The following is a 22,498-nucleotide window of genomic DNA, read 5'->3' as shown; positions in this document are numbered from 1 at the left end:
TGTGTGTTACTAACACCTGAGAGGAATGATCAGGATCAAGCCTAGTCCACAGGCCCGCTTGCATGTCCCAGGATAACAGATTACTCACTTTTGGTGTTACTCTCACCATGCTAGTGGTCCAGCAAGCCTTTAATCCAAATTCCACCCAGAATTCTGCCAATATATCAATTGGTACCGTGTCGTAAGCATGAGCTGCTATCATGGGTTCTTGCAGTGTGCAACAATTGAGCTTTTGCGTCCAAGTATCAATATTCACCAAAGTATAATCAAATAACTTTATTCAGCCGGCAAGCCATCAAAGTGCATCCTAACACAACAAAACATACTTAGATCATATCAAAAAAGGAAAAAAAAAGAGAAGAACGATATGACATTGATTATGACCCCCAAGTCCTGCTCATCACAATGGAGCACAATAAATCAAAGGAGAAAAGATCCCTTTTTATTGTCATGGAACATTTCCAAACTCTTCTGGTCTAGGGCCACAGCTGTTGCCAATTTACCTTCTTCCCAATGGAGTTAAATTCGTACCAGATAGAACAAATGTATATGTTATGTTCCCGGATAGGTCCGCAGTTCTAAGGGGATAAGGGCTGATCACGATCCTGCTATTTACAGTCCAGCCACTACTTCTAGCTCTACCCAAAATACTATTGGCCACTTGTTGGTACCAGAATTCCAGCTTTAGAGTCACTGGAGTGGTCATTCTCTTTGCGTACTCTGTAGCAGCTCGCAATAGCTTCCCAGGTCACATAATTACAGCCCCTTACACTACGAACCCAATGTAAGCATTTATTTGAAAGTGCATCACTTGATTCTCGATGGTTGGGAGCTAATTTGGGTACACCATGCAGAAAAACTGTGCCCCTCCTTGGCCCCCGTAGTCATGGCAGCTAATCATGCAATCCCTGGGGCCAGATCGTTGTGCTGTGTGGTCTACTATACTAGAGCCTTGGGTTCCTACTGTGTTTGTATCCAGGTCCTACCATATAGTATGTATAGTATTGGGATTAGGGGCCTTCATGGCTTCCTTAAGTATTTGCTGCTGGTCAGATTGCTCATCCTGAGACAGGATCGCATGGGTATGCACATTGGACTCACAATGGGTGGTGACCTGGAGTTGTTTCATAATATCACATGAATGGGAATGAGCCTTGTCTTCAATAGTCAGTGGGCCATATTTATCTAGCTTCTTAGGCTGTTCCAGCTGTAATTTATGAGACCCCGTTAAATCCAATGGGCCACTATGGTGCTCCCCCCACCCCTTCCCCCAAGTCTCCCTGCTCTCCTCCCTTGAGCTTCTACCAGAACCAATAGCAGTTTTTTGAGGTCGGTAAGTTCTGATTACAGCCGCATCCTTAGACAGTGTGAACCTCCTTGGCTAATGAATCGGCATTAGGTTGAATGCGTCGTCTGATTTGTTTAGAGCCCCTTAATGGGATTAAGCAAAGAAAAGAGCTATTCCCTGAGCACATGCTCGTCAAATTCCCACTCCAGGGGCTATTAATAAAGGAGTGTCCATCTTCAAACACGTCAGCCTCCAAGTCCGTTCGGGACGTTGGTTCCAGAGGACTACGTTTTTCTGCAGGGATGGGCAGAGTGTTAGCCACCTGGGTTAGACCATGCATTGGTGGACACTCGGGGGCCAAACCATTGCTCTTAAAAGTGTTCTTGATTGGTAAACCCCCCCCACCTCTTGTGTCCGAGGAGGATAACCTGTGGGAAAGGCTGGTCTATCATCTCGCTCCACTGGTGCTGGTCGTGGCTAGTCGGCTCTGGTGTGGGATGGGGGATCGTCACATTAGTGGGGACCGTAAGGGCGACAAAAGGTTGGTGATACGGGGGGTTTCAGGCAAATCTGTTAAGAAAAAGCCATTTCCTCTGCCAATACACTCATCTTCGCCATTGTCATTATTACGGTAGGTAGGGTATCAACAGCCTTCATTTACTAACGATCAAACTGGGTTTTGGCTGTTGGATTTTCTGCAGGGCATACGCCAATCAAACCCCCGGAATTGATATTTGTCTCTCCTCTGTTGGAAGGAAATTGTCTTCCCCCAGCCCCCTAACCGCAGTTAAAGTACAAAAACTACTTCAAAGCTAAAGGGGCGTGGGGGAGGGTAGAGCCCCCCTTCCCCTACGTTTTACAAAGCGCCCTATAACAGAGATTTAGATGAACAACATCACCTATGTCCCAGAACTAAGACACCATTTTGTATTAGGCCACACAAAATTGTTTACTAGGCCCAAAAACCGCCACTGTGTGAGGTCCCAGCACTCGCATCCCCAGCCTCTCACACAGAGGGACTAAGCCATCAACACATCAGGCCAGCTCCGCACGAGCCTTGTTCCCACCAAGTCCATCCGTTCCCTGTCCTCTCAATGTTGCAAATACCTAAGCGTGGGACAGAAACGGGCTTCTGCACTATGCCCATCATCTCCACCAAACTGTGTCCCCTTGACCCCCACCCCGCCAAGCCAGAGCCCACCAGGCCTCTCAGTCCCGACCCCCCAATTCCTTTCATGCCGATAAACATCTAACCCCCTTGTCTTGACCATTTCAGATTACCCACCACAGATCTAAGCCTGTGCAACAATATATTCTCCCAACAGTAACACACGTCAGTTTGTAGCATGAAGCACCAGGGAAGGCAGACAGTATATCCAAACCCCCGGGAGAGAAACTTGGGTGTGGGACCTCCGGTATCAACAAAGCCCTGAATGTGGAGGTCGGCATGTCAATATAGTATCCTCTTTCCTCAAAGTATCCCCTTTTGGATGATGTTCATGTATCTTCCATTGCTCATGAGTTACCGGTTCCTGTTTAGCTTAGATTAGTTGGACTGTTTTGCCTGCATGACCCGACCTTCACTGCAGAGATGAGCCCAGCTGACCCACATGCACCAAGATCGACTGGGAAGCAGCAGCCAATTAGCGCCTGGCATCCTAAATGGAGTAGGCCCAGCTATATGTCCCCCACCAACCAGCAACATGACTTTTGCCCTATACAATTTTGTCACTGATGATGCGTATGCCCTTTTTAATGTGCGGCCCATGTATTTTTTAACAGAGCGTTATCGGGCAGCATAATGCTGGCATATTGATATTATATAAACTTTGTTCTTCCTTGCAAACTATCTCTTGGTCTTTTGCCCCGACGGGGTGTCTAATTATTGGAACACGTGTTTAGTGGTCGGTGCCTTCATTTGGTGACCCCGATGTGATTTCCATAGCGCCTGTACCTGCGGCGAGATCCAGGGCCTCTCCAGAAAGGCTGTGCCCACCTACATCTGACCAGTCCTCCAAAACACGTACGCAACAGAAGCAGTTCTTGTGGGTTCCCGGTTTGCAAATACCCTGCTGCTCGTTGGAGTCGGATGCAGCCCCACGGAGAGGCTGATGCGTTGTGGATTAACCGCGAACGGAGGCTGTTGGAAGAACACGGGCACATGAGTATAAATTGCAAGGAGAAACAAACAGTGGGGTTTTGGGGATAGAACAGTGTGATGCAAGGTAACACGCAGTGGTTGATTGTGTATGAACAAGGTGCTTAGGTGAAGTGAACAATTTTTTATGGTCATTTGTTATTCCTTTTTAAGTTAAAGTAATGAAGAGTTTATAAAAGAGAAGATACGGGAACCAACCCCTGAAAGGGGGCAGTAGGTGGCAGCCACATTGCACTGTCTCGACCAGTGCAGAGAATAAATATGGAGATAACAGTAGGAGCCCCATATAATTAGAGGGCTGAGGAATCAGTAGTGGTTATTCTTTTAGTTTGTTATGTTCAGTGTTTTTTTTGTATATGTTAGGAGGAGGCCTAGGAGGGGCAGGAGTGATGGGAGTAAAGAGAGTGGGTGTGAAAAAGCTATTGCTCTAAGGGGAAGAAGTAGGGGGTATTAAAAGTACGTTTTGTTTTATGTGTCTGTTTTTTGGTAAAAAAAACTCTTCCATGTCTACGCATGTCTGACCATTTGACAAAACAAGATTGAGATATGTGACCTTTATGTATTGACTGACAAAAACAGGGCCCAAGGGTATAGAGGGGAAGAAAAGGGGAAAAAATACACAGGATTTTTTTTTTGGTAACTTACACCTGAGGCCAAAGTGATTAGCCATGGGGCTAGATACCCAGCTATCACATAAATGCAAACACCTCCCCCTGTATAGTGACCGAATAAAAAAATACCATGGACATTGGGTGACAGAGAGAAAGGAGGAGGGGCCATCTCATGCCTGGCCGGAAGACGGGTCTTTTGATAAGGGAACGTTAGATCAGCTGTACACTTACCCGACAGCCAAATATAAGGGAAAACACTTACAAAATAGAAGGGAGATATTAGATCATGTGGCAGATGTTTGAAGAAGCCCCCACCACAGATAAAAGGGAGAAGGGATAGGAAACATTAACGTGATGGGAGGGGATGTGGGAGAGAGACCGGGGAAGAGGAGCCCAAGAAGATTTACCCATTGCACACGCGGCCAGCAGAAGGGTGCTCAAATCCAATGTATCGGTCACGGTGTAGTGCACAAGCAACGCCGAGCACAGCCCCACCACCGCCCTACTACCCAGTAACCACCACCCCCACCCACACAGCAATAAGTGCCAGGGATATTGTGGTGGGATTGACTTCCACATACACAGAATTAGCTCAATTACAAGTAGTGTGCAAAGCAGCGAGAGCACAAGAAAATGGGCCCGACCCCCAAGTGCCAACCCTGCCCTACTGGAAGATGAATGGAAATCAGGAAACTTCCTTTTCAGGATTGACAGCGCGCCCATACGGGCCGTGCGGGTAGAACGAGAAGGGGAGACTTGATAGTTTGGGACATGAGAATGTGGGATCGGTAAGGGATGAAGAGTATTGGAGCGACTTTGACGAAGTGGAGGAGGGTGCAGTAGCAGGGATACCACAAGTACAGTGGGTCACCCCTATAGTGGAGGATACATGGGAGCAAGTTTGAGAAACAGGCTCGGGAGAATGGCCTTAGCTAAAAAGAAAGGATCAGGGGTAAAAAGTGGAGAAGTGAAATCAAAACTGCAGATGCCTGTTATCCACAATGGAGCTGGGCGGCCCCATTATGTCTCCTGGGCACAGATGGACAAAAACAACCTTCTCAAATCTATCCCCCCGCTTACCGTGGACGCAGCGAAATGGATCTATCCCTTTGAAAAAACCACTGCAGGGGTGCCCCTAGCAATAGGATTTATTAAAATCCTCTTGGTGTCCGCAGTGGGTGATCAAGCAGAGTCAGTGTGGCTGAAAGCGTGTTACCCGGGTGTAACGATATGCATGATGCGGCGTCATTCAATAATATTCAAGCGCAAGTGTGGGATGCACTGCAGAGGACCTTCACAGATACCCCCCATGGTACATCGCATTATGGAGTGTAAATCGGGGGTGAGGAAGATGCTGCACAGTTCATTCTTCGGGTCCAAGAGATGTGGCACTCGGAGACGGGCACTGCGTGGGACCAGTCCACCTCCCCGTTTTATTTGATTATAAAGCGAGGACTCCCAAAGGAAGTACAGAAGACCCTTGACAAGATAGCAGGGATAGAAGCAAAAGGCTGGCCCGAGAGTCAGAGCATTGTTGTAGCAGGATCAAAGAAAGAGAAAAGGAAACTATTCAGAGGAGGTTAGCTGAAGAAGCGAAACTCTTACAGCCAAAATTAGTGAAGGTCACGGCTGTAACAGCAGCGCCGCCCCCAGAACAGATGGCTGAAGATGGGGGGTGTCTCTGTGGCCACACAGGCAAGAATGGCAGCAGTGTGGGCAGACAATGGGCAAGAACAGTGGGGAGGAGAACAACAATACATGGCACCACAGTGGCAAGAAAGACCCGCAAGAGGACGAGGTGGGTCCTGGGGACAGAGGGGAGGAGGTTTCGGAGGACAGGGCCCCAGAGGAGGGAGCCAAGGGCAATGTTGGTCCTGCGGGGGTGGGGGCACTTTGCGCGGGAATGCCGCAGCAGACAGAGAGGTAACTATCAATACAACCAACCCTACTACAACCAGTACCATTATGGGAACCACCACCCTGGGAGCCCACACGGGCCAGCACAGGGAGCATATGAGATAACCCTACCCTACCCCCAATGCCCCAGAACTTATCGACACCCCCCTCATGCGATGTTATCTGGCTAAACTCTCGATACGCAAGGATTCTCTAGGGCTGTGGTCACGGTTCCTTACGCAGACGATTTGAATGTTAAGATAGGGGGAAAGGTGGTGTGTGCACCCCTCATAGTATAATTTACTGGGAAGAAAATTGCTCAGCAAGGTAAACATGACCATATCATTCACCGAAAGAGGGATTGTTTGCTCTACCCCTGGTATGTACTCCCTCAAGGCAATGTTGTTAATTCATACCGTGGCTAATGAGACAATGGTGAGAGGGATACCAGTGAACGCTGACATGTTCGAGTATGGGATTTGGGTGCTAGCAAGAGCAGTGCCTGAACTAAGCAGTGCCTGAACTAACTAGAAAAGAATGGAGAGTGCCCTCCGATTTGGTCTTCTGCCCGCTGGCGACCCCAGAAATAGTTGCTTGTGCCATCCTGTCCTTAGATCTGGAAGGGGTGCAGCACATCTTTGCTAGAAGAATTGTTGTAATTGGAATTAACATTCATGGATCAGAGTGGCACACAGTGCTGTGCATTGACCCAAATATACCATTGCATGAATTGACTGATGAAGAATTGTTCGCGGACGACAACAATGACGGGGAAATTTTGTTAGAAATCAATATTCCTTGTGACATTATGGTGCAGCACAGAAAGGTATCAAGACCCCTCATGGCCATTTTGTGATACAGACATGCAGCAGGTCCCGCCCCACCTGTGAACCACCAACCCCCATGTTGTGGGATTGTTAAGAGTAGTGACCCCTGTAAAAATAAAACTCAAGCCCGGAGCTTTACTACCCAGAGTAAAGCAATATCCCCTGTCCAGAGAAGCTGAGGAAGGTATTTAAGGGACACTACAAGCACTTTTAAGAGGAAGGAATCGTTGTCCCCTCTGCCTCCCCATGCAACACGGCCGTGTGCCCCATTAAAAAAGCAACAGGGGGGAGTTGCGTATGATCCAGGACCTTCGCCCCCTTAACGATAGTGTCCAAAAGGAGTTTGCTTGTGTCCCAAACCCTGCCTCCATTTTGTGAGCATCCCAAAACAAGGCACCCATGTCACCGTGGTGGATTTGAAAAACGCCTTTTTCTCAGTGCCCCTTGACCCGGAATCACAGTATCTCACAGCCTTTGCCCTGGATGGGAGGAGGTATGAACACAGTCGCTTGCCCCAGGAGTATTGCGAAAGTCAGAGCATATTCAATAGAATATTGGAAAACTCCTGAGTTGCTTATTATTCCCCCTCGTCTCCCCAGCCTCCTGATTGGACCCCAGAAACTGGTTGATTTCTATCATCAACGAGCAAGCCTCTCCCGTGAGCTTGATAGGGCTGTGGTCTTTTTCTGCGTAGACTGTATTGATGTCGGTGTCACACTCCACACTGCGTCGAGGCGGGTAAGTTCCCAGTTTTTGCCTCACGGTTAGGATCTTGCGCTTGGGCTCAGTGCAGAATTGCATAATTAGCTGAGGGGTGGGCTATATATGGTGAGAGTGTATGGAGGCCAAGAGAGGGGAGGGGTGCTCCAACCTCTGTAAAAGATATTCAATGTATTCAGTATGGCCACACACTGAATTTGAAACAGTTGCCACACTACTGCCCCCAGCCTATTTCCACGCTTACCTCACCTCATAATGATCTTCCAATAGAGTTCCTCATGTGCAGTATCTAGTAGTTGGAGTCAGGCAAGTAAAAGCTAGACCTAGATGAATCACTGCTCACCCTGCTGTCGCAGAACCACCCTCCAGGAGCACAACAAACCATGCCCTTGAGCCCATGTGGGATTCAACCCTTGCGGGTTTTGCTGCTGGCAATAAAGAAAAGTGGACGTGGCTAGTAGCTTGTTGCTGTAGTGGATGGAGGCCTTCCTGGGCCAAAACGAAGTTCCTGTGGAACGTATAATCAGCGCCACTATCAATTAATAACCTCACACTGACATTTCTCATTTGTATTTCTGCATGAGATTTCACCCTCTTGGGTTTGCCATCATCTGCCTTCACCATGCATGTTTCGTCCTCATCCGCACTTTGCAGATGTGCCATGTCATCTTGCACATACTTAACACGGCCACACTTACACCAGTGCTTATAACACCGGGCCAAATGCCGCTTCTTCCCGCATTCTCTACACACGTTGAGCAAAACATTGCTCATCATTAGCAAGATGGTCTGAAGTCTCACATGTATCTCTTTTCATTCACCTTAACATCATTCCTATGTCTCAGACTTATTTTTAGAGGTGGCTTTCCACACATCTTTTTGTCGAGGATCCTTGCAACCTTTCACGTTCTCAATCACATTTTGAATGGGCTCCTTCATCTTCCGAGCATCAGCATCCAGTTCTTTAATGCAAGATTCGGTATGTGCCACCATTTTTGCAGTATCAATGACTTTCTCCAAAGTCATATCTGCTCCAGAACCACCTTCCAGCCATAACGCCACTCTCATCACCTTATGATAACACCTTACCATCAGTTGATCCCGCAAATGCTGCCCCTACAGTGAATAAAGTCACATTTTATCACCAGGTCACGCAATACTCCTCAATAGACTCCCTTTTCTCCTGATCTTGTATTGCGAAAATGCTATCTTGCAAGAAACTTATCTTCCTTCATTGTACAATGTTTATCCCGTTTTTTCAAAGAAACTTCAAAACGGCTTAGGCCTTCCGCCCCAGCGCCAGTCATGTCAGGGAGTTTCCTGAAGATAGTGTGCCCCTCCTGACCCAAACAATGATGTAGAAGAGAGTCCTTCCTATCTGCAGCAAATGCATTCCCATACAATTCATGCAAGTACTGAAAAGAAAATCCTCCTTCCAGTCTGACCACTTGATCCGTGGCTCACCTGCTGTTGGAAAAAAAGACGCTGGTCCTGCGATATTCATACTGATGCCAGTCAGAATACAGTATGTGTGCCGCAATCCAGAGGAAAAAAAAATGGCACTCATTGAGCAATTCAAACAGTAAAATTGTCATTAGGACGCTTGACCTGCAAATGCTTTCCACGTTCAAAAGTCAGCTCTGTTGCAATGACGTGCGGTATACATCACTACCAGTAAAACAAAGATTGCTGCATGCTGTAAGGATATTTGGCGTGTTACAGCACAGAGTACAGCACTACTGCACAGGTAGCAATTTTTTTTTTGATGCAGCACCACCACATGGGTGTGGTGCATTGCTATATGTGTTGCCAGAGTGACATGGACATATAAGTAAAGACAGACTATTCAGTCAAAAACGATTTTTACATATAAGATGCAAATCTATTTATACAGTTAAAAGCACACGTGCACATTCAAAAATGCACACTATTTTTCACCTGAAATGCCTATGGTGCAAGAGACACATTTGAAAATTAATAACTAACCTTATTAATAACTAACCTGACTAATAAAACTGCATTTAACATAACCCACTAATAAAAATGTGTCTCCACTGCAGAATTAGGCCTACTCTGAAAGTGAACTTTTAAACGCACATTCATTTTTTTTCTTTTTCTCTGCTGCTCTGTCCACATAACTACAGGAAGCAAAGGGCTCGAAGGACCAGGAAATCAGTTGGTTACAAATGGTTACTGTAGAAATGAGCCATTGTGTAGTGAGGGAGGAGATGGCATGATTGATTCTGATTGGAGCAGCGTCATAGCAAGTATCATGCTAGAGGCAGTGATTAGAGTTTTGCTGGGGAAGCTTGAGGAGAGGGGGAGGACAATCGAGATTTGGCAGAGCTGGGAGAAGGACCTGTTTCCTGGCTGAAGCATTCCTGCTGCAAAAGCTGAGAATTCCAGGCAATAACCCCGGTTTGAGAACGAAAGACGCTTTTTTTCACTGGGGTTAATCTTCAAGGGAGCCAAATTCAGAAAGAGAACAGCCGGAGAAAACTCATGCTGAACAGATAAGGTAATTACAGAAGTATGGGGGCTGAGTGTGTACGAGAATATTCAGTCAGTGTAGGAAAGGAGATTCCTGTGCTTTACTCACGTGTTTAATGTTGCAAATTGAGTTCTTGTCTCCGCCACTCTCTTTTCAGTGTATCACAGATAATGCTGTTACTGTGCTATTTTATTTATTTCTGTAAAGAGTGAGATCGTGTTTAAATGCAACTTTTATAATACACAAAAATATTTGAAAGCAGACGGGTGGTGGGTTTTATATTTACCAATACAGTGCTGATGATGTGGGGAGATGTTTAGACAGTGCAATTGTCATTTTCAAGGTAGCTAAACATCAAATTTGGCTGCAGCCGTGTGCACAATGTAATTCAGTATGAGCAATTATAACTAACTGTGTGTGTTGTAGTTTGTCGGAGGTCTATGAGTCGGCAAAAAGGGAGGCCCGGGACATAGTTCACTACCGTATATAAGATAGTGAAAATACCACATGATAGCTCGCTGCCGTAGATAAGACAGAGAGAAATTGCCCATGGTGGCACACTAAAAATGAAAATGTGGTGTTCCTGAAATGCAAGCCTGAGGTCTCTCTAGTGATTACACGAAAAATCTAAACAAAAATAAGGGGTTCTGGATATTGGGGCCACAAATAAAACAAGGGAATTATGCTCACCAAAATACCACCAACCACGCATACCAAATACGCATGTCTGTGTGCTGAAATAATGCATGTCCACTGTATTATTGTTGTACATGGCCCAATCTGAATACAAGGAGTGATTGTTGCTAAGTTATTTTTCGGCGGTAAGAAAATACCGTCAGGCCCCAAATCTCCACAAAATACCCTACAATGCACACAACGTTACAAGATCCTTTCCTCAGAGCCCCGTTCACAACAAGCGCACCGCTGTCTCAGGCTCGCTCTGCCTCACGCAGACCGAAGAATGTTTTTTTAAATTTTTTAAAAAATGTATTGTGCAATAGCGAATTTGACTTTTAACACATTTCAACAAGAAATAACAATACGCAAACCAACAGAAATGTACATATTCTAAATACAAAACAACAGAAGCATCTTGAATAAAAAGCAAAAAAAGAGAAAAACACAGGAATACAAATCACTATTAACAATTCAGTCTAAAACTAACTTCAGTTCCCTTAAACACCTTACAACCTCAATTGATAAAGCCGACTCATTCCCAGAAGATAGTCTTGCCCAAAACTCCTCGGAATTAATATAAGACTTATCATGAACAAATCTATTAAAATGGCCAGCCCTAAGGCTCCAGGTCCCACAGCAACTAGATAGCAAATGCAGTCTGGAGATCACTACTAGGGCACCTATCACAAATCGGTACAATCGCTCCTTCCTTATCTCTAATAGCTAGTAACTCTAAGGTAGGAATTAAATTTAGACGAAACCTCAAAAAAGTAGACCTAAACCACGGATTTGGGGACTTCTTTAAATAAGCCGGCACGGTTGAAAGGCGTTTATCTAATACTGAGAGGGAAGCTGATCTTTTCATTTTTCGCATATCTTCAATGGTTCTTATCCAATCAATCAATTTAATTTTTTCTTTCACTTTCAAAGGGTTCTGTAAAAGGAATTCTGCATCACAGTCGCAGCCAGACAAGAGTTCCAAACATTTTTGCCCCAGTTTACACAGGAAAACATTGTTCCCTAGTTGGTACTCAATAGCAGTTTCCTCAAATAAGGAATTCTTTGGAGGATCTAAGATTAGTCTGTACAGAGTCGCCCACTTCCATTCTAGCCATGATCTAAGTGATGAAAGACGTAGTTCATAGCGCAAACTAACAATTGGAACACAAACTGGCAGACCTAAAGTACTTTTCCAGATCCTAGACTCTATTACATCCCAATCTATCTCCAAAGCTATAATGCTATAATCCAATCCATAAAGAATGATGGGAACTACCTTCCCTATGTAGAATCTTATAAGGGGGGGAAATAGAAAATTTGCCGAACTTAGAGCTAATTTTTTTCATCTGAGCACATAATTTCACTACTTTTAGATCAATAGATGACATTAGATTACTCTTTGTAGGAAAAGATCTTAATATGGCTCCCAGATATGTTAATTCTGAAACGGCCTTTACCGGACACTGATCTAACTTCCAGGCAAAGTTCTTAACTATTTTGTTTGGCCTCTTGAATAGTAGGATCTTAGATTTTGAAGGGTTAATATCAAGTTTATTGCTCCTTGCATAGGATTCTAAGGCGGTAAGCAGACGTTGTAGCCCCACTTGAGAGTAATCCATGACTACTATGTCATCCGCATAAGCTAACCAATTTATTTTAGTGTGGCCGATATATGGAGATATTAAACCAATATCATGCAACCAATTAGTTAGATCTGCCATAAAGAGAATAAAAAGCAAAGGAGCAAGTAAACAACCTTGTCGAACCCCTCTAGTTATCCTAATTGGATTAGAAAGTAAACCCGATCTACCTAATCTGACCCGCATGTAGTTGTTAGAGTGCAGCTCTCTCAATATAGAAAGTAAACCCGGAGGAATTCCCCAAGCATTACGTTTTTTCCAAAGTAAATTCCTATCGACCAAGTCAAAAGCCTGGGAGAGGTCAATCCAGGCTCCAAAAAGGGTGGGGCCATCCTTGGTGAATGACTTTACAGCTAAACAATTTAGAACAAGCCCATTCAATGAAGTAGATAAACCCTTCCTGAAGCCAGATTGCTGCTTTGGATAATTCCCTTTGTTTTAGCCCAGGCTTCCAATTCCCCTAGGATGATGCCCGAAAAGATTTTATATCTGCATCTAACAAAGAGATAGGACGGTAATTAGAGGCCAGAGACCTGTCACCCTTTTTGTAGATAGGAATAACTATGGATTGTTTCCAGGTATCTGGAAATCTCTTCTGTCTAATGACATTATCAAAGAGTATTTTTAGAACCTTCGCCCAGGTGATTGGATCCTTTTTCAGGATTGAATTACTCAACCCATTCGGACCAGATGCTCTAGAGGCTGAAGAAACTCCTAATTAGTAATTCTAGGTCCAAGACATTAAAGACTAAATCCCAGTTAGATGTTAAGGTCTTCATCCCACACTCTGGAGCCTCAGAATCATAAACCATGGTAAAATGATCCAGCCGCACCCCCTCCTGAATTACTGAGTCCTGTTTCTGATGGTGAGCTACCTCATTCATTCCCACCATGGACCAGAAATTACGATAATTCCTGTGAGAGAGAGCAGAAAGTATTCTCTCAGCATCCTGTTGTACCACCAGATGTACCACCAGATGCTTATGGGCACAAAGCCAAAAATGGTTTTTTGGGCACCCAGAGCGGTTACGTGGACCCCCACCTGTCATTCAGAAAACCAGTCCACAGCATAACAACTGCAGCACCACTGGGAAAGCTCCTCAGGGAGATATGGCGTTTCCACAACAGCACAGAAAAGACAGCTCACAAAGCACACGCCTGGCTGGAGCAGGAGCAGGTTCGCAGGGTCCTCCAAACACTTGTTTCCAGTATTGAGTGACAGGAACAGCCGATTTGGGGTAAAAGGAAGTCTTTATTTTCATGCAGTCCTCCTCAGCCGCAGTATACACATTACTGCCCCTGCCTTTCGCATCTCTAACTCCCTCCTATTAAAATAAAACATTCTCAGGTTCCAGAAGGCACCTGGAACATTACACAGCAATCAAGGTTCCAATACCTGGCAGACTACGTTGTAACCCAAAACTAACTGAAATATGTACAAGCAATACATGCTATATACAGTTATGCATATGTAGCATGTCTTTCTGAAAATATGAATTCTTGAGAGCATTTAAGTGTGGTGGAGCTCCTATAGATTAACAGACCAATGTCCATCAATTCAGTGTGGATCACACTAGAGAGTTTCAGAAGCCCCCACTCCAAACCCCCAGCATATTATATGAATTGACAGCTGCAAACAAGAAAACTAAATAGGAAGATGGTGTCCACTTGCTCTTTCTTAAAATCTTCAATAACAATTTGTATGTAGATCAGAGAATCTCTCCGAGTGATTTAATGCCAATCACCAGCTGCACACATTCTACTACTTATTCTTTTTTACACAGCATTACACACGTTTGATCACAAGATCTTCATTGATAATCTAGAAAGGCTTCAGAGTTACTTACAAGGGTTTGGCCTGCTTTGAATTCTCGCATCACTGAGTTGCCAGCCAATCAAAATCTGATCCTTTCTTTCTCCTTGCCACACACTATGTAGTGGAGTCCCACTGAGCTCTTCCCTTTGTTTACCCCACTGATCTTTAACATTTACATGCACTCACTGACAGAAGTCCTAGAGGGCTTCAACAGAGTACCACATCTATGTGTATTTTTAGATGATGTCAAGAGCGCCTCCTTTCAGTTTTTCCCTCATGTCTCTATTCAATTTCCTACTGGGAGAGTTGGATAAACACAATGAACTGTCCCTCTACAGTGAAAAAAGCAAGATTTAGATGCCAAGTACCCTCAACCCCAGCTCTCTTCCTTTTACCTGGCCAACCAAAATAGGCCTGCAATACATCGCAGTTACGCCAGGACAGCCAAATACAAACTTGCACCAAACCTTAAACCAAATTCTCATACCCAATAATTACCTCAACCATGTGCACATCACTCCATTTCTTTGCACCAACCACGAGCTTCTGTTACAAGGGACCTTCCATTTCTCCCAGACTATCAATCTCTCCCACACTATGTTAATTTCCTCTATTCCAGACACACGCAATTGACCACAGCCAAACTCTGAATCATTCCAAAAAAATACACTTATTTTTCAATTTTAAGCTCTATAAATACACTTCTCAAGTACGACCATCTACTGTATCACCCCATCTGTAAGACCTAGTGTCTTACAGGGCAATATACCCATCGGCCCAGCCTATCTTCAATTTCACATTAAGAGTAAAAAATCAGCAAATCTCTGCTGTTCTAGCCTCCAGCTGCTAGACATTCTCAACAAAGCAAAAGTCGTCCATTTGTTGTGCAAACTTCAAAACATTTGAGAACTCGAGTCTCACCTCCTCTACTGGATGAAACAGCGTACTCTTATCCTCAAAAGAAAAACCTTCATACCTATGTGATCTGCATAGCCTTTGGAACTCTGTGTTCCGTTTCATCTACACTTCTTTTCATTTTGTCTTCTCTTCCTCATTATCATACTCTTGAGTCTCCTCTCTGATCCAGCTCTACCCACCTGTATCTTGTCCAGCATGCTCAGAAGCAACCAAGTCTTTCGCTACGCATTTTTAATACAAAATCAGGCAGACTACAGTCAAAGGATAACATGTAAATGATACCCATCTACCCAAATAAGAAATGAAGAAACCTTCCATCAGACCTGTGAACAAGTTATTACTCTATACTGAGTGGTTAAATCTCCTTTAAGCAATCCTTGTGGATCTCAGTAAAATTATCTAAACACCTAGACCACACTCCCATGAAATTGATTAAAGCTTCCATTTTGTTCCATTGTTATCCTGTTCTCTGTATTAATTGGAAAAAGACTTCTGGTCCTTTACATTTGTCACTAACCTCTTAATAGATATTTATTCAACTTGCAGAATAAGCGTATATACATGTGCATGAAGAATATTTCTAATTTGACAATATGATTGTACTTACAAGCTGGTTCTCTAATTGTTTGATTCTTTCATCTTTTATCTTCGCTTCTGCTTTAAGCTGCCTGATCTCATTGAGCAGATCGTCAGTCTGAGGTGGAAAACAATACAAAATTGGCAATAAGTAGTACAGACCTATATGAGAAGATGGGAGTACAAGACTATGCATGATCAAATATTCCCTTGTAAATGTGAAACCAAAAGAAATTGATCTCAAATCCTAAAGCATGCATCAATTGTCAAGGATTCCTATCAAAAGTTGTAACCATATGTACAAGATCCAGTTAACAATGCCACAAAATAGACACCCAAGGACAAACTAAGTAGTGTTAGATACCTAGAGGAAAAGGTTTGATTACAGTTAGTACTACCAAATATCAAAACATGTTTTCAGTTGGGATAGTGCAAACGTCAATTGGCCCTAGCACAAGAAAAATGTGACAGTCAAGAACAATCACAAGTGCTCCATAATTTTACATTTATGAAAAGCATTATCTGCCTTAAAGGCAGCTCTTCATTCACTTACGCATGCATTTCCTCTGCATATTGCTTAAGCTTTCACTGGAGGCTAGAGATGGTTGGAAAGGTGAAAGCATCACACACAGGAATAAGAGTACTGCGATATCCGCCTGTGGAGCTATGATGCACTGCAGCTGCACTACACTTCTTCTCAGCCCTTTCACAGGGTAAAAAATACATGCATGATGCCTGTGCATTAAGCATCATGAGCCATCCAAACCTCTTCTCGATGTCCGCTTTCCTCTATCTGGAACACAGGGTGTGGTCACCAGTGGGGGGACACTATCTTTGCTCCAAAGTGAGAAAAACATCAGCAAGGGTTTGGGGGTGGGGGGGCAGATAAATATGTTGCTCTTGCATAATAATTAGGAGTCCGGCAGCCCACACATGTGCTGTACTGTCATTACTGTCTCATTGCTCCGGCCCCCTAAAAACACTAGAGAATGATCCATTCTGTGTTGAGTGAGTAGTTACAAAATTAACAATGCTTAAACACAATTATTTATCTCTGATTACATTCATATTTTGACAAAAGGAAAATATATTTCATGTTTATTTTTACAGATATTTCCAGTATGTCTTTACTATGAGGGGTACATCTCACACTTTGATAACCTCATTACAGACAACACTGAATGTTATCTGACACTTGGTGACATATGGAAGACACATTGAACTAAATGTCATAGTCCTTCAAATTTGAAGGCAGCGTCAGAGCAGGAGCTGTTCAATATAATGTTAATCTACACATTCTGCTGATGTTTTTTCATATACAGCTCGATAATGTGTGTTTTCTCTTTTTTTTCTCTAATAGAAAAGGATACGTTTTTTTACTCCTTGGAAGGTTCAGACTTCTCTGAGAACAATCTGGGATCACTCTCAGGTAAGTCTCTATCATCTTTCACAGTGTCTGTTTATTCTCTCTTTAATTCACTTCTGCCCTCCATATTAACTCAGTTCATTATTACAGTCTCTTTGACTCCTCTCCTATTTTTTGTTAAGTAGTCTCTTGTTCTTTGAATTCAGATAATTTCACAGGTTGTTCACTTTCATACTCTTCTTCTTCGACTTTACTGCATGTTTAACTAATGAATCTCAACCATCTTTCCCAGTCTCTTGTTATCTTTTCTTTTAAATATTCATTCTCTAACACTGTTTTCAGGATTCTGATAAATTAAACATTCTCAACAGTAGCATTCACTCTTTGACCCTTCTTAATAGCAGGTTGCCCTTCTTAGATTTGTATCATTCAATTGTCCATTTCACATTCTGACACCCCATCCGGAAAAACAGTCCTCGACTTCCACGTACCTTCTACAACTTAACTTTTCCCTTCCTGCTCTCTGCGTGCGTACGGCTTACCCAGTGTCTTTCGGCGATCAGCTGTTTACAGTCTTAGTAGAGCGTCTGGGCTCCACCCCCCTTCATCGTGGATCGCGGCACGACAGCGCCGCCTGGACTCCACCCTCTCAGCTGTGAAGGCAGGGGAGCGGCGTCGCTTGTCCCGCCGCTTCTCTCCCCTGCTTTCAACGTTGCGCGGCACCTTTACAGCGACTCGGGAGCCTTTATGAAGAGCTCGACGGGAAGCGAAGGGTTTATAATTTACAGTCACTCTTCTACAAAGCACACAGTTTCGAGCGAGGTTTCCCCTCTCATCAGTGGCGTTGGCAGCGCGTATTTTCAGTCAGGTAAACTGATATCTCAAACCTTTTATCTAAAGAGCGACTAGGACTATCGCTTTAACTCCATAAAACAGAACTTCATATCAGCGCAACGGCACAATTAAACTTCCTCTCACTTCGTTTAGCTTCTGCTTCTTCAAAAGACTCTCAATATGACCACTCATAACCATCATTTCGGATCTCCTCTCTCTCTGTCACCTAGCAACCACATAGGAAACAAATAAAAGAGTTGTTGACAAACAATAGACCCTGAATTGAAACAGACTCTGATTGGGCCATAATACTGTCAATCACTCCCTTCCTCTTGGTAGTTAGAATTAACCCTTCACATGGCTGATCAGCCTAGTATTGACAGAGCCGGAGCCTGATTCTCTACTAACTGGATGCACTGGAGAAGATTTATCACAGGTACATCTCACACTTTGATAACCTCATTATAGACAACACTTAATGTTATCATAATGACACACTTGGTGACATATGGAAGATATATTGAACTAAATGTCATAGTCCTTCAAATTTGAAGGCAGCGTCTGAGAGCAGGAGCTGTTCAATATAATGTTAATCTACACATTCTGCTGATGTTTTTTTTCATATACAGCTCGATGCAAGGAAAAAGAGCTACAAAGCCCTTTATGGTGACAGTGTCATGCTGAGAACCTGGTGTCTGCAGAAGCTGCTGAACCCCCCACAATCCACCCAAAATGTGGCACTCTGAGCTGACAAATATAATTGCTCAGTTTACCTCACTTTCAGGGGAAAGGGGGAAGGGACAAAGAAACAAACACCAGGCTGGAAGCTATCAACTCGCTGGTTCTTCACCTGTAGTTAAAACATAAACATGCAATATACCTCATTACTCATGGGTTACTATACTAACCTTAAACTCTAAATCCTTAACCAAAATAGTTTAAAAACCATACCTGGTTCTTCTCTTCAGAATGCCCAGAGAAGTGAAAAGCAGACAAGTCTTCCTTACTTGTGGACCAGAATCTTATAGATAATTCAGCCTTCTCAGTAGGTCCATGAATGTAATTTAACTTTGTAGTTAGTCTGCTCAAATCTAAGATTCTTGAACAAGGTCTTCAAGTAAGATTTATGAAGTTCTTTTAAGCTCTTGTATTTGTTTTTAATATTTTCTTTGTAGAGAGTCTTTTTCTCAGGAACGAATTTAACTTGCGATGGAATCTTCACGTGGAAAGCCAGAAACCGCGGGAAGAAAAAAATCACGCGCTTTTTCTCCAAATCGCGGGAAATACGCACACGCGTTAACAATCAAGTTCACGGGAAAAAACGCACTCGCGCTAAAGTCCAAGACGCGATAAAAATTACACGTGCTTTCCTCCAAGTCGCGGGAAATACGCACACGCGCTGACGATTCAATTCGCGGGTAAAACGCTCTCGCGCTAAAGTCCAAGACGCAATAAAAATTACACGCGCTTCTCTCCAAGTCGCGGAAAATATGCTCACGCGCTGACAATTCAATTGCGGGTAAAACGCACTTGCGCTAATGTCCAACTCACGAATAAATACGTGCACGCGCAAAATACACACGCGCTTATTTTATCACGCAGAAAAAACCCTTGCGTAAACGAACAGTAAACGCGAGTCCAAAGTACACGCTTGCGCTTCACTCTCACAAGCGGGCGAAAAGTAACGGACAAAAAACTCACGCGTTAGTTTGAGTTGACACGTAGCGATAAAAACAAACATACGCGCTTCAATCTTTTTAGATACAGATTTGATTTCAATCCCTTAGATAAATATAACCTTTTTACATAGTTCAACAAAACTGGAAAGTCACTTATCTTGTGAATAAGACTTGAAAATTTCTTTTCTCAAAAGAAAATGGAAGTTTCTGACGCCTGTCCTGTGTCTCCACCAAACTCGACTCCTGTTATACTTTCAGATCTTCCGCTCAACTGCTAGAAACTTGTCACCCTTGACAAAGTTAAGCAGGAGCAACAAGGCACACGACATCTCAGCTGGGCAAGGACGATGAAAGGCAGTTTAGAATGTTCATTGTCCTCCCTATAAACAATCTCCAGCCAATCAGAATTTAGACTGAGAACCTCCATCTTGGCTTGGGGCAATCTCCATAGACTGTAATGAAGGTTAAGGGCAAAATTGGCTGTTTAAAAATATAACCCATAATAACTTCCTAAAACCTTTCTATACTAAATATGTGTCTCCCCTGACCCAATGTAAATGAGTATATGATACTGTATGTAAAGAATATGTCACTCCAACTTGACAGTACCTGACAGTACCCCCCCCTCCTAACGCCCAGTCCCTGGGCCACTCTTCAATGGAAATGTTTTATGGAATCTTTCTACCAAACGAGGAGCATGCACATCACTAGCTTTCTCCCAAGTGCGCTCTTCAGGACCAAAGCCCTCCCAATCAATGAGATACTGTAGCTTTCCTCTTACTCTTCTAGAGTCCAGAATTCTCTTAACCAGAAATTCTTCAGAAGCATCTTCCTCAATCACAACTGCCGAAGGAGTAGGTGTTAATCTAGTTCCTTTAACCACAGGTTTTAATAAACTAACATGGAAAGTTGGATGAGTTTTCATATGACTGGGTAATTTAAGACGAACAGCCACTGGATTAATCACCTTTTCAACAACAAACGGTCCTACGAAACGAGGACAAAACTTATTTATTCCTTTAATTCTCAGAAACTTGGTTGATAACCACACCAAATCTCCCTCACTATATTGAGGACTAATCTTCCTTTTACGGTCAGCAAACCCTTTGTATTTTTGTTTACTCTCCACCAACAACCCTTTTGCCTTTTCCAAATTTCTTTTCATAACTTCTAGTCTCCTTTCGACTTCTGGGTTTCCTGAATCATTATTAATCTCAATACTAAGAAAACGAGGATGAAAACCTCGTCCCAAATAAAACGGAGACATAGAGGTGGCATCCTTACTACAGTTGTTATATGCGAATTCTGCAACCCACAACAGATCTACCCACTCTTCACCTGTCTGCAGATAACACCTCAAATATTTTTCCAACTCCTGATTTATCCTTTCTACCTGCCCATTGGTTTCTGGATGGTAACCTGATGATAAACATACCTCCACTCCCAATCTCTTACAAAAAGCTCTCCAAAACTTAGAAATAAATTGAGAACCTCTATCTGAGATGACCTGACTGGGAATTCCATGTAATCTTACCACTTCTTGCAAGAAACTATGAGCTAAACTATCAGCGGTAACCTCTCCCTTCATTGGAATGAAATGTGCTTCTTTGGTGAGTAAATCAACTACAACCAATACCGAAGTACAACCTTTATCTTGTGGAAGATCCGTGATGAAATCTAAAGACACTGAGTATCAAGGCTGCGGTGGAACTGGTAACGGCTCCAATAACCCAGAAGGCTTTCCGATGAGATTCTTAGATCTAGCACAAATTTCACAGGTCTTAACAAAATTAAGGGTATCTTGTCGAATTCGTTCCCACCAAAAATGTCTTCTGATCAACTCAAGTGTCTTCCGATACCCTGGATGTCCTGCCAAGACTGATTCGTGACACTCCTTCAACAATTTTTCTCTAAGTTCAATTGATGGTAAATAGAGTCTGTCATCTAAATAAGGTAAACCATCTTTAATTTTGCGAGCTGGATCCAAACGAACCCAATCTTTAAGTTGTGTCTCAGAAATGGATTCCCTTACTTTCTTGAAGTTTTCGTTCTCCTTTTCAACCCCAGCAAGAACAAAACGTTCTGGAGCGATCAATGGAAAAGGCTCACAAACCGACTTAACCTCACTTTCTGGAAACTGCCGTGACAGAGCATCTGCCTTTTTATTTTGATTACCTGGCTTAAAAGTAACTATAAAGTCATAATCCGCAAAAAATAATGACCACCTAAGTTGTCGAGGTGTCAGAGTTTTTGCTGTCTTCAAAAAGAGTAAATTTCGGTGGTCAGTTAATACAGTCACAGTGTGACGTGCTCCTTTTAAAAAATGTCGCCATTCTTCAAATGCTGCTTTGATAGCAAGAAGCTCTCGGTCTGAAATGGTGTAATTTTCCTATACAGGTGAAAATCTCTTGGAAAAGTAAGCCACTGGATGCAATTGTCCTGTAACATTATGCCTCTGAGACAACACTGCTCCCATTGCCACATTGGAAGCATCAGCCTCTACAAAAAATGGTTTGGAAGTATCAGGATGAATCAAAATAGGAGAGTTAATGAATTTCTCCTTCAAAATATGAAAAGCCTCATCAGCCTTAGCTTCCCAAACAAATGGAACTCCTTTTCTTAAAAGTCGAGTAATTGGAGCTACTAAACTGGAGAAGCCTTCAATGAATCTTCGGTAAAAATTGGCAAATCCCAAAAAGCTCTGGATCTCCTTCACCTTAGTTGGAGTAGGCCAATCACGAACGGCTTCCACCTTTTTTGGATTCATTTCCAGACCACAAGGAGTAATCACAAATCCTAAAAATTCTACCGAATCCGTATGGAACTGACTTCTCCAATTTAGCGAAAAGATTATTCTCTCTCAATTTCCTCAAGACCTGTTGAACGTGAATTTTGTGTTTCTCCAAATTCTGTGAAAAAATCAAAATGTCGTCAATATAGACGATAACAAAAACATCAAGAAATTCCCGAAGAACCTCATCGATAAAAAATTGAAAAGCC

The 22,498-nt window shown here is 43.2% G+C and overlaps 1 protein-coding gene across 11 annotated transcripts in view; it reads right to left on the bottom strand.

Moving 5' to 3' along the window:
* The window catches only part of CCSER2 (coiled-coil serine rich protein 2), a 1,037,685-nt gene that overhangs the window by 328,546 nt on the left and 686,641 nt on the right, over positions 1-22,498 (bottom strand). For 9 of the 11 annotated variants that reach the window (XM_069610752.1, XM_069610751.1, XM_069610750.1 and 6 more), the window contains one exon: positions 15,651-15,737. The exons of the other annotated variants lie outside the window; for them this stretch is intronic. In XM_069610752.1, the coding sequence (XP_069466853.1) occupies positions 15,651-15,737 (87 nt within the window). The remainder of the gene's footprint in view (positions 1-15,650; positions 15,738-22,498) is intronic. 11 annotated transcript variants of the gene reach the window in all.

This window comes from Ambystoma mexicanum, chromosome 8, assembly GCF_040938575.1.
Source record: "Ambystoma mexicanum isolate Mex_15411 chromosome 8, UKY_AmexF1_1, whole genome shotgun sequence".
NCBI lineage: Eukaryota > Metazoa > Chordata > Amphibia > Caudata > Ambystomatidae > Ambystoma > Ambystoma mexicanum.
Note: the sequence above shows the minus strand (reverse complement) of the source record. Positions and strands in the feature narration are given on the sequence as shown.